The sequence below is a fragment of the Oryza sativa genome, chromosome 1 (assembly GCF_034140825.1).
Source record: "Oryza sativa Japonica Group chromosome 1, ASM3414082v1".
NCBI classification, from domain to species: domain Eukaryota; kingdom Viridiplantae; phylum Streptophyta; class Magnoliopsida; order Poales; family Poaceae; genus Oryza; species Oryza sativa.
In genome coordinates this window covers 27,267,732-27,281,005 of record NC_089035.1, presented here as the reverse complement: position 1 = coordinate 27,281,005, position 13,274 = coordinate 27,267,732, and the positions used below count along the sequence as shown (strand labels likewise).

The following is a 13,274-nucleotide window of genomic DNA, read 5'->3' as shown; positions in this document are numbered from 1 at the left end:
GGAGAAGGCGACTCTCAATGGTCTAATTAATCTGGCCCACCGAGAAATTAGGATGGGCCGTAGCTAGCCCAATTTGCCCGTGGTATTTGTACTGGGCCAAGAAGGGCCTGTACATGACAACCCGGAGTTCCTGGCCCATGTTATTACAAGTTCTTTCCCCTCCTTTTCCTCCCCAAAAAGTAGTACTAGTAGGGGAGTACTATTTTTCCCACAGAGATTAAGAAATGTCAACAATGTCTTTCCTCTTCTGTTTAGAAAGTTACAAGTGTTTGTACGTATACAGCTTAGTGCACCTGTTTAATAAATACAAGAATTTTCTTCGATTTCCCGTGTTACGTTGTGAAATTCTTGTAAATCTCCTATATATAATTTTTTTGAACATAATTCTGGTAACAAAAATAGAAAGCTTCCCTCAAGGCCTCTAACAATGAAAATGAAAAACAACTTTCGTGCTAAACAGTGAAAGCAGCGTGCAGGCCCCATTGGAAAACAAACAAAAAAAAAACTGACCAAGGAAAAATCCGATGGAACAGGCACAGCCACGTACTCCCTCTGTCAAAAAAAAAAACAAACTTTGATTTTCATGTCCAACGTTTGACCGTCCGTCTTATTTAAAAAAATTATAAAAAAAATTAAAAGACAATTCACACATAAAGTATTAATCATGTTTTATCATCTAACAACCATAAAAATATTAATTTTCAAAAAAAAAGCAAACTCTGGTTTTCATGTCCAATGTTTAACCGTCCGTCTTATTTAAAAAATTATAAAAAAATTTTAAAAAATTCACGCATAAAGTATTAATCATGTTTTATCATCTAACAACAATAAAAATATTAATTATAAAAGATTTTATATAAGACAGACGGTCAAACGTTGAACACGAAAACATACATAGGGTTTGTTTTTTTTTAATGAGTACAGTAGAAGCGAACAAGCAGCCGCGAGGCCAACGGGTGTTGAACTGGCCCATGTCTTGACGTCCCTTTGTCCAGTAGTTGCCCCTTGCTATATGCCCTGTTTTCTACCGGTAGAAGAAGCAGCACTACTACTGCTCCCTCCGCACTATAATATTTTGAGCTTTTCCTTATAATGTGACCACTCGTCTTATTTAAAAAATTTATGTAAATATAAAAAATAAAAAGTTGTGCTTAAAATACTTTAGATAATAAAGTTAGTAAAAAAATAATTTTAATTTTTTTAAATAAGAGGAATATTATAGGACAGAGGGAGTACGTACCTAGCACTCTAGTACTACGTACTGGTCTCGCTAATCGCTAAAATCAAAACCCATGCGCTGTTGCTATCATCAGCTAGCTGCCAGGTTCTTGCTAATTTGCCTGTGTCGTCCCGACCCGGTCGATGCTGTTCCGCGCCTCCGCCTCCCTTAGCCAACGTTGCCCAGGTCTCACTTACTCGTAATACCAGGAGACAACCTTGAAGTGTGTTGAGACTTGAGAGACTCTGGATTATGGATTTTGATGGGGTTGCCCCGTCCAGAGCTCGATGGGGATGGCTATTATGTGGACGACCTCATCATCGGCGTGAGTAGCATGCCGATGGAAGACTACAGGGAGACGCTTCCGGCTAGCTTCACAAGTTAAGATGATGGGTTAAACGATCTGGATTCGAATCCTCATCCTTTTTAATTATTTGATATTAGTTTCTTCTCTAATATTCATGTTTTTTGTGAGCAGCAAGCCGATGGGACTTCAGGGAGGCGCGGATGGATGGCGTGACGACCGTGTATACGAGAAGCTAGCTAGCAATGCCTGCGGCCGGCGGACATTTGTTGCCGGATCGAGAGGAAGTGAACAGAGGTGCTTGTATAAGCATTTCTCTTCAAATTTTAGCATCCTCCTACTGATATGCTTTTCACAGCACCATCGTCTCTAGCGTCAAAGCAGACCGTCGGTCTCACGTCCGGTCCGAAGATAACTATACGGAACCTTTTACCGGGAGCCTTACTACAGTGTTCTCTACTAATAGTAGAAAATAATTTAAATTGTTGATCTTATTTGATCGAAAGGTTCATATCTATTTATATCATCACTCTTGTTAGCGGTAGTAAAAATATATGGAGTAACATTATTATCTAAAAAAATAGAAGAAAAAAGTTTAGTCTTCCTTTTTTTCTTTTTCGATGAAATATGAGCAATGCCAATGCAATAGATGATCATAGATCGATTTAGTTGAGAAAAAATAAATAACAAAATAACTCCTAATCATTGTATTAGTAACTTACTTACCCCTAATAATACGGGGTAGTATAATACTTCGCTCACATCGTGAATGCCTATTACTGTAGTACACTATTCACTAGAGTTTAAATTCTAATGCCCAGCAGTTAAATAACTATATGCATCCATAGTTGATGTAGAGGATGAAGTTTACTTTCATTATTAAAAAAATGGATAATGACACCCCATAACTTGTTGGCCACTTACACCCTCACTTTATGCGGTTATCACCCACTTCTAGCTCTAACAGCTGGCAACTATTATCCACTTCTAGCATGTTGTTGTAACGGTATCACCCCCATCTCGATCACCACCTACTCCCTTAAAAACCAAAACACCTTAAGGCCCTCTTTGTTTAGGCTTAGGCTTATTGGCCTAGACTTTTAAATCAGCTTATTGGCTTATATGATTTATAAGCCAGTGGATTTAATGTCCTAAGTTTAGTGGTGGAGTCATACATCTATCTCATATAAGCCAAAAAAGCTTCTCCAACCTAGCTTTTGGCTTAATAGTGTTAGAGTGGCTTATGGCTTCAAAAAAGCCAAATGAAAAAGCTGCTTATTTGTTTTGGCTTAGACTTTTCGACTTATAAGTTGGCTTATAAGCCTAAACAAAGAGGGCCTAAGTTTGTGCTTTTATGGTGATGGCTTCTACTACTGGTAAGAAATGATCTAAGTTGTTGAATCGACTTTATTAATTACTTCATCAAATATGCTCACTTAAAAAAAAGGGTCGAACTAGATCATTTCTACTGCTACTAGAGATCACTTTAGAAGTTAGTACTATCACTCTTATTATCATTAGCCAGTTCTTAACCATCTGCACTTCTTAAGTCTGTCTCGTTGGGACTGCTACCACCGTCTCGTTGTCAGCGATTAAGTACGAGATTTGTCAGAGTCTGTGAGAGCATGATTTTAGAGCAATTCCAGTAGCAACAAGTTTGATTACACTCAAAGAAAAGAAACCACTACGACTATTAGAAAAGTTCGAGGCCCAGGAGCTACCTAAGTTCGGTATGTACTCCAAATGAACCGAGCTCAATCCCAAGCTAAAGCTCGTGAGCTTTGCCAAGCTAAGCTTAACCTTCTAACAAGCTTGGGACTTTATATGACTTATTATTTGATTTACCATGATTATTTGATAATTAAACTAATTAATAAATCAAATATACATTAGTATATATGTTTGTACAAAATGAATTAGCATGTGTTAGCAATATATTTTCTCCTCTTTTGTTGGTATCATTGGCTAGAAAGTAATTATTTTTATTAAAAGGTATCCTTGAAAATATATATTATAGAGCTCTTTATTATTGATACTACTTAATTATTACGGTCCAGTCTGGTAGCCTGAGCGCGCTCAAGCTTTGAGCAGACGAATTTGTTTGAGTTCGACTCATTGATAGCCCTACAACAAATCACCCCACTCTCAGCAATCTCCAAGAAAAAATATAGTACAATTCTAGAATTAATAAGATTTCCCCATCCGCTTGGCTAATTTTCAGCAGCACGCGCTTTGATTTGATTTGTCAGGTGTAAGCATGAGTTCACACTCTCCCTAAGTTGCGATTCAGGGTGTGTTTAGTTCGCGAAAAGAACATTTTTAGGTGTCATATCGGACGTTTGACCGGATATCGGAAGGGGTTTTTGGACACGAATGAAAAAACTAATTTCATAACTCGTCTAGAAACCGCTATACGAATTTATTAAGCCTAATTAATCCATCATTAGCACATATGAGTTACGGTAGCACTTATGACTAATCATAGACTAATTAGACTTAAAAGATTCATCTCGTGATTTTTATGCAAATTGTGCAATTAATTTTTTATCTATATTTAATGCTATATGCATGTGTTAAAGATTCGATGTGATGTTTTTGATAAAATTTTTAAGAAACTAAACAAGGCCTCAGATGATATTTGTATCATTCTGCTTACATAACTGTCTCTTGAGTCACTTTCTTCGACGTCTAACCTAGATATACATGGACTAGGTAGTACTCCATTAGTTTGACCATGGTATGATATGACTTTAATTTCTTCGTACGTAGTCCGTATCAATTCATACGAATCATCAGTCTGGTTTTGTTGTGAGCACGATAAGTACCAGAAGCATTTTATTGGAAAAAAAATACTTCATCCGTTTCACAATGTAGGTCATTTTAGTATTTCTTATATTTATATTGATATTAATAAATCTAGACATATATATCTGTGTAGATTCATTAGCATCAATATAAATGTGAGAAATGCTAGAATAACATACATTGTGAAATGGAGGAAATACTATACTCCGTAGAAGATAGCACCCGAAAGATCAATTACGCATGTCCCTCGCGTAGTCGCGTGCATCGGCGGGTCAGGGTCGGCCCGGCCGGTGCACGCACGCACCAAGTTCCTCTTCGTAAGTCAGCTCTCTTTTAAATTGCGGTGAAATAATCATATCCAAGCAGTAATTTTTGTTGGATTTTCACAAAATTTGATGGCACACATGAGCTTACTTAGATCGAGTAAATTTAACAAAACTACAGGAACTTTACTCAAATTATCACAATACTATATATTTAATATGATGTAGCACAAAATTACACAAAATTACAGATTTGAGGTGGAATATCACAGAACTGCATATTTAACAACAAAGTTATCACAAAACTATATTCCCTCCGTCCCTAAGTACAAGGGATTTTGGTTGGATGTGATGGAGGGAGTAGATTTTATATCAATTTAATCACAAAATTTAAACACTTATATTTCAAACATAACACTAGAGCTAAGGATTTAAACCCCAAAATATATGGTTTTGTGATAATTTTCATTATTAGATTTTGTAGTTTTGTTATACTTGATCTGATAAATTTATTATTAAATCTATAATTTTATGGTAAATCATTTTAAAGTTGTAGTTTATGATAGTTTGATTAGTTACGTGAAATTTACTCATCTAGATAGCTCTCTTTCCGCCGCATGGTGTGTAGTGTATTTTTCCAACTGTTTGCCGCGATGAATCAGTGCGTTTTTCGTGGTTGGTCGCAGTCTACCGGCTCACTCTCTGACTGGCCGGTCCACGGTCAACACTCAACAGTACTAGTACATCTAGAAGAGATAATCAGCACTCATGTTTCTAATGTTCTTAGCCAGGAATCTTCTACAGAGAACTACCTGCATATGTGAATGCATAAATGTGTGTACATGTCGGCATTGTGCCGAAGTAATTCAACATTGAAATGGTCCGGGCGATAACTTTTAATTTGTCCAAATATCTTATTACTCGATCCTGTCATGTACTAGCATTTGCATTTATCATGGCGAAACAAGGATGATCTATTGATCTGTATCCCGGTCAGGGAACTGTATACAACAGTTCACCAGGGACTCAGGGAATACTGCAGTAGTGCTTAATCACCAGTTCATCACTGTTTAGTGACAAATTCTTGTTTATTCTTCAGTAAATGTCTCTTAACGTGATAATTTTGCTGTATACACTATGCTCATATGGAGTACTAATAATCATGTTGTAGCGAGGATGTTTCTTCTTAAGTATATCTACTTTATCATCGATATCAATATATAATTGCTTTTCACAATCGGGCATTTTCAATTTTTGCTGGCAGGTGCTCCTTAGAAATGAAGATTTCCGAGCGCGAGCATCGCAACTGCTTTTTGTAGACAGGCAAGTTAAGCCGCATGCCTACACTAGAATTTTAGCAAAAAAAAAAATCCCACAGATCTGTGAAACACTAGCGCCAACCGCCGCCACCACCCGGAGCCCGTCACAGTCGATGTCGTCGTTGAGGTCGAGGAGTTGAGAGGAGCAGCCGATGCGCGCTGTGAAGGAGGAGCCAGGTGCCTGTCTGTCGCCGCCGGCTGATCCCGCCCGTCACGGGGCCGCCATCGCCGGATCTGGCCGTCACGGTGCCACTGCCGTCGGATCCCGCCATTGCAAGGCTACCTACTATGAAAGAGGAATCGAGGCGCGTGCGGTGGTGGAGGAGGAAGAGCGATATGCAAACCTTCTTTTACTCTGTTTATAACAATAAAAGGGAGTGTATGTAAAGTCTAATTTTGTAGTAGTGTACTAATTTGTTAGAAGATCTTATCGTAAATGAGGCTAACAGCTGTTAAAAATCAAACTTATTAAATGTTAAGACGTGATAAACCAACGAAATGTGACCGGTCTTCAAACCAAACACCCTCTGAATCTTGCTTCCGGTCAATTAGCACGCTAGCTCCCGGATGGGTCAGACAAGTGCCCAGTGACAAAACTACGATCGATGTACTACTGTGGTTTATGGCTATTACTCCATCCGTTTTATAAAAAATTAATCTAGTACGAGATCTAGTACGAAATGTAACATATTCTAGTACTATGAATCTGGACATATATCTATCCAAATTCGTAATACTAGAATATGCTACATCCTGATTCGTTTTTTATGGAACGGAGTAAGTAGCCAATAAGAGCACACACTTCGTGGTCTAGGATTGATAACGTTGCTAGCTCAGCCACTGCTGTCAATCTCTTTGGTGATAACGTATTGCTGTGAGTTTGGACCGGTAGAGATCTTCTAGGCTTCAGTCCAATAGTCTCAAATCCTTATCTTGGTCTATAATATGGTATATTCATATATACTATGTATATACAACGAACTAAACAAGTACAAACTCCTCCATCGTTGTCACTGAAAACGAACTCTAAATTAATCAATTTGTCGAAGAGGACGGGATCAAACCGGAAATCGAATAACCAATTTTAAGCAGGCAGCTAAAAAAAAGAGAGCTGAGGCGACGTGCATAAGAGCACAAAACATGCCGTGAGCCCAGTGACGTCTTCATATCCAAGTAAATTCCCAGTGAAAACGATGGCAGTGGAGTGTACGTACGGTAGAGCTGCAACCAAAGGGCGAGACGTGGTAAAAGAGATCGAGATCTTCTGAGTGCTTGGAACATGTCAAAACTCAAAACTAGAGTGAAAAAGTTGAATGCCGTGTTAAACGTACTTTTCCTAGTATCTACTGGAACAGTACCCACCAATTATTAACAACATGCCAAGGATGATTATTATTCGATCCGCAAGTGCTTTTTCAACGACCTGGTTATACCGAACTAATGCATGCCTGTTAGTACACGGCCAACAACGCTCACGTTGCAATCGAGTGCTATAAACTAGGCTATATATGCACATAAATCGTTTTTTTATGGTAAATAACTAAAAAAATCATATTACATCCATGAAACTTTTATTTTTAAAATTCTTTATGAAATGTTTCCTGACTTCAAAACTAGACACCATTCATCACTGAACTTCCTACAATGTTTACTTCTCATCATTTGACTAGATTCAAAGTGGTTTGGTTGACAAGTGGTGTTAATGTGGCAGTTGGATTTATCTTGAAAATGTATAATGTTTTTATACTTTAATTTTAAACATTGGTTAGTCTAAATTTAAACTAATCAACGTCATACTTAAAAAAAAGAAAGAAAGAAGGGGTATTAATTATGAAAATAGTAAATAACCTAGAAAAAATTCTAAAGATGGAGGATTTCAAACCGAATTAAATATTGTTTTCTACCAACAATATAATAAGATAGGTTCAACATGGAAACCACATTGCTCCCCATAATTATGATTTGGGACATATGAATGATCCCACTCCAACTAGTAGTAGTAATAAAAGGAAACGGAAGGACACAAATTTTGTCTCGTCCACATTATCAGTCCATGTCAATCGCAGATGAATCATCTCAATGCAGGCCACTTCACGAATGGTTTTGAGAGGCCACTGGCAAAGGCCGAGTTTAGTTCCAAAATTTTTCTTCAAATTTTCAACTTTTTCATCACATCAAAACTTTTTTACACATACAAACTTTTAATTTTTCCGTCACATCGTTTCAATTTTAACCAAACTTTCAATTTTGACGTGAACTAAACACACCCAAAGCAAGAAGTTTCGTTTTCTGAAATGAACCATACCAAATTGATGCGAGGTTTCGTATTGATACAATAAAAAAAAGATTACAACCTGAGAAGTTGCAATTAGAAAAAGAACACATTACCACGCAACACTCCCCAATCATCCCCAATCATCCACCGGCTTAAGAAAAGAATTGATGTCGAGTCAACCGCCGCTGGAAGCAAGAAATTCCGTTGAGACGGAAATTAAAGCAAACCATTGGCGAAGTACATACTCCTGGATCAAGCACACTTGGGGTTTGACTCTCCCGAACTCAATGGCATTGACAGATTAAGTGGGTGTTTAACAACAACAAAGGTGTGGCATCAGGTGGTGCGTGGGCGTGCCGCGCGCGCGCGGTGGTGGATTCCGTTCCTCTTCCCTCCCCACTGCAAAATCCGCTACTTTCTGTACGCGTCATCTTTCTCTTGCGTTGGACGCGTACGTGCCGGGTTATCCACTCCGAATTCCGAACTTCCGATGCCTCTCCGCAAAGCGTGAGATGCTCTAACGCCACCGACAGGTGGGCCAGGGGAGGATTTCCGGGTCCACTGTCAGTGGAAGCAGCGGAAACTTCAGGAAGTAGTCCCCACCTTGGCGAATAGCCTTTCCGGTGTGACCACCCGCGCGGGCTCGGACACAAACGTGCGCCACGAGAGATGCGCACTACGCGAAGATGTCACCACCCCGGCCGTGTGCCCGTGTGGCTGACCAGCGGGCCACCGTATCCGCGGAGCCCACCTGTTGGTGAGCGAGCCGAGTGCGCGTAGCTTTGCAATCTGGCCGGGCGGGCTGCTTGTGAAGAACGTGCTCTTGCAACGGCATGAGTGCACGACCCGTTCCTTCCATGCACCTTTATTCTTGTACTACGTGGTGGTGAGCCCGCGCTAATTAGCCTGACCGCTGAGTCGCTGACATGGTGTCCCAGCGCGCGACGCCACGGCCACCCACCGATAGCCCCACTAGTTTAGCCAGCCCGACCCTTCGCCCTGGTTAAGGTTGGATCCGCTGTTGTCAGGTCAGGTCAGGTCTAAAGCCAAGGTATGGACCCCAGGCTATTTATGATCTGTCCTGACAAACTGGAGATGGAAATAGCCAATCACAGGAGAGTGAAGGACTAGTACCCCCTCAACCCCAGCTCATTCAGATATCTCAATCATCATAAAATCGTGGTCATCTCCCTAAACACAAGTTACCACGTACGGCAGCAGCAGCTTCAGAAGCACGAGTTCTGGGAACCAACAATTTCGTTCAGAAGGTTCCATCTTCTAGTTAACCAGGATTTTCCTCATAAATCCGCTCGTAATAACTTCAGTACAAGTATAACCCAGCAATAATAACACCAAAACAACGATCTCCAGCTGATGGATGGGCCGATGATCCGGTCAAAGGATGCGCGAGGCCGAGACCAAGGCCGCTCTCCACGTCGATTCTCCAGTGTGTCTAGGACTACTAGCTTAGTTCCACGACCAAAGACCGGTCCAACCCTTTGAACATTAGACGCACCACGTCCCTTTAAACACCCTGGAAAAATCCCCTTTTCCGTCCGTCCTAGTCCAGTCAAACTTCTTACTCTTCCAAGTGAGGAGCTTAAGCTGAGCTAACTGGTGCCCCAGCTCCGTGCACGCCGGCTATAAGAGGCCGCCCTCCCGTTCTCCCCACGCTGCCACGCACACACACATCGTCTCGGCGACACACGCGACCGGCTGGCTTAGCTAGCGAGCGAGTGGCATGAGCAGCGGCGCAGCTGGCTGGTGAGAGTGAGTGAGTGACCGATCGATCGAGCTTGCTGTGTGTGACGGATGGAGGGCTCGTCGTCGGACGGCAGCAGGTACGGCGGCTCCGGGAGGTGCGCGCTGGTGGCGGAGCTGGTGCAGATGCAAGGCATGGTGAGGCAACTGGAGGCGGAGATGGGCACGCATGGAGGCGGCGGCGGTGGGGGTGGTGGGGCGGCGCCGATGGCCGCCGGAGCGGACGAGCGGTGCCGCGCGCTGGTGTCCGGCCTGCTGTCGTCGATCGACCGGTCTATAAGCATCGCGAGGTCGTGCTGCACGGAGGCCGCCGCCGCCGGGCGCCTGACCCAGCAGGCCGGCGCCGCGCCTGAGTCGCCGCCGTCCGCCGACGGTAGCGCCGGCTCGGACCTCGGCGCCGACTCCCGGTGCCGCGCCAATGCGGCGGGGCCGTGCAAGAAGAGGTAATGATTAAGACCGCGATGCCTAGCTAGTTGATGCGATGTTGTTGGCGTGTTTTGATTAGTTTACTAATCGTCGTTGGTTCGCGATCGCGATGATTAATATATGCAGGAAGACGCTGCCCAAGTGGAGCAAGCAGGTGAAGGTGAGGTCCGTGCAGGACGTCGGCCCCCTCGACGACGGGTTCAGCTGGAGGAAGTACGGGCAGAAGGACATCCTCGGCGCCAAGTACCCAAGGTCAGCGCCGCTCCTACCAAACACCATTCCTTTCTCTACACCGCGCGCTCGATCGCGGGCACGTTGACCGGTTTCTAAACCAACGAACTCTCTCGCTCGCTTGCAGAGCCTACTTCCGGTGCACGCACCGGCACACGCAGGGCTGCCACGCCAGCAAGCAGGTGCAGCGCGCGGACGGCGACCCGCTGCTCTTCGACGTCGTGTACCACGGCGACCACACCTGCGCGCATGGCGTGCGCTCCGCCGCCGCCGCCATCGACGGCCAGGCCGCGGCGAGCGCGGAGCAAAAGCATCAGCCGACGCCGCCGCAGGAGCAGAACGCCGTCTCGGTCGCGTTCACCTCCATGGCCGTCGTCAACGCATCGACGTCGTCGCCCTTCGTGTCCCCGGCGATGTCGGACTGCCAGATTAGCTACGAGCTGGGCGGTGGCAGCATGGCCGGAGTCCGCAACGTGCCCGACGTGGAGCTTGCCTCCAAGACGAACTCCTCCATGGGAGACGACATGGAGTTCATGTTCTCGCTGGACTCCGATTTCTTGGACACCTACAAGTACTCCAGCTATTTCTAAGCGAACCCCGTAGTAGCGCCGCCGCCGCCGCATGACACGTAGGCACGTAGCTTCGAGCCTTGTACAATTTTCCTACACGTTGCCAGCCAGCTTGCCACATTAGCTAGGGCAAGCACCACGTACTAGTTAGTATACTACGTCACATCTTAAACCTTCGCCGTTTTTGTCTCAGCTTCTTCTTGCAGACTGATGCAGATGCAGCTTGTTTATCCTCTTTGATCCGAACGTCCTACCAAATCATGTATTTTTTTTCGACGGTCTAAGGCAAGTTTAATTTACAACACAAATTTGTCTTGTTTCTAGTAGGTATTGATTACGGTGCAAATTCTCCGTGCATTAACCCCGGACAGCGTCATGTTAGTTCGTCGGAGGTCCAAAGTCAGTGCCGGCTGGAATACAGCACGTACGATATGTGGATGTGATCTTCATTAAAGTGCACCGTGAGAGGTCAGAGGGCACGAATTAATTGATCAGCGAGCAGGTAGATTCTGATGGATTATTGGTGGATTGAGTTTGTACAAGCTTACAGATGCTGCTCCTTTAACTCTACCAATAGAAACCAAAAACACTTGCCGTCACCTGCAGGTTACTGACTAGTGACGACAACAATGAAATGACAGCTGGATGCTGACGTAGTGAACTGGGACGCTGACGGCTCGTATATATTTAGCAGTTACCACTAGCATATCCTAGTATATATACTGCTGGACTATATATGTTAATGTTAGTGTATTCCAGGCTTTTTCCTGTAAGCTGGTACACAACTGTAGATATAATTGAGCATGTCTATTCCACTGGTCTATTGTTCAAACATTCCACGGTTGTATCCGGTACTAGTGGCCAGGTTTCCCTTACCGCCGGTAACCGCGCGGTTACCGTGGTTACCGGGCTTATCGCGGGGGTACGGTAATATAAATACCACGGTAATTTCCTTAAATTTAAATAAATTTAAAAAATAATTTGAATTTTTAATAAATTTTGCACGGTTTTTCACGGTTACCGCGCGGTAACCGTGCTTACCGCCGGGGCGCAGTAACCCCGGTCCCGACGGTTTGGGAAACCCTGCTAGTGGCACTACTCTCTATCCATTTCTTATTAACCCCCAGTCCATCATTCAATTTTCAAGTGAATTTTTTGCTAGCTCTTTTGAATTGAATTTAGGAACCTAGAACTACAATGTGGGAGAAAGACGTTTAGATTATATTGCAAAGGGGAAAGTTCGTGTACACCCTAAGCTATGCACGAAATTCCATCTAATACTATGATCTTTAGAATTAGATATCTAACCACCCCGGGCTTTCTTCGATCCCCCAAAATTTTCTGCTATTTATACAACCCCTACCCTAGTCTTATCTTGCTTATATGTTATAAGCGATTTTGGCTACGTGGTATACACATTGGATGTGTATGTCTAAATCGTGATGGACTTCATATCACAAACAATAGCTACCCTTAATAGTGATTTAATTAGTCACATCAGGTAAACTATAACGTATTTCCTAGGTCATCTCGAAGATTGATAAAGCAAACACATAATGGTACGGTAAAATGGCTCGATCTGTTTTAATATCGACGGCGATACGTGATTTTGTGGTTATGGTTCGAGCCAATTAAGGTGACAGATCATAAGGTTAGTTAGCAGCCATGGATGAGCGCCTGTCCTATGCTCCTAGCTAGGGAACTCAGTAAAGGCTTGGTCATCGTGTAGGTGGAGCACGATGGACCAAAACTTCATCTCCGATTGGCCGACAGCACCATCCTTTCCAGGAGTCCTATACTATCATGGGGAGAGAGCTACGGAGACGATCGGGGCTGGGAAAATCGGACGCTGCTGACGTAAGCCCAATTTACGTGTAAAACTATTTTAAACTGGTTTTTCTCTTAAATTACTTATCCAAATCATAATCCGATTACACCATTAAATTCGTTGCAATTAAATCTTTAAAACAAGACCACACTTGGATATATTCCGATGAAAAAAATAGCTTATTATTAAATTATTTTTAAATATTACACGATGTTCCACTAGGTATATCGGAATTATTTCACTAAGTAGAGCGAAAATGTTTCACTCGTTTAAA

The 13,274-nt window shown here is 42.9% G+C and overlaps 1 protein-coding gene across 1 annotated transcript; it reads left to right on the top strand.

The window, feature by feature from the left end:
* The first annotated feature begins 9,860 nt into the window (after positions 1-9,860).
* Positions 9,861-11,993, top strand: LOC4324183 (transcription factor WRKY19-like). The gene is made up of 3 exons (XM_015776833.3): positions 9,861-10,389; positions 10,499-10,624; positions 10,731-11,993. The coding sequence occupies exons 1-3, from the start codon at positions 9,998-10,000 to the stop codon at positions 11,191-11,193; spliced, it is 981 nt and encodes a 326-aa protein (XP_015632319.1). The 5' UTR covers positions 9,861-9,997; the 3' UTR covers positions 11,194-11,993.
* The last annotated feature ends 1,281 nt before the right edge of the window (positions 11,994-13,274 follow it).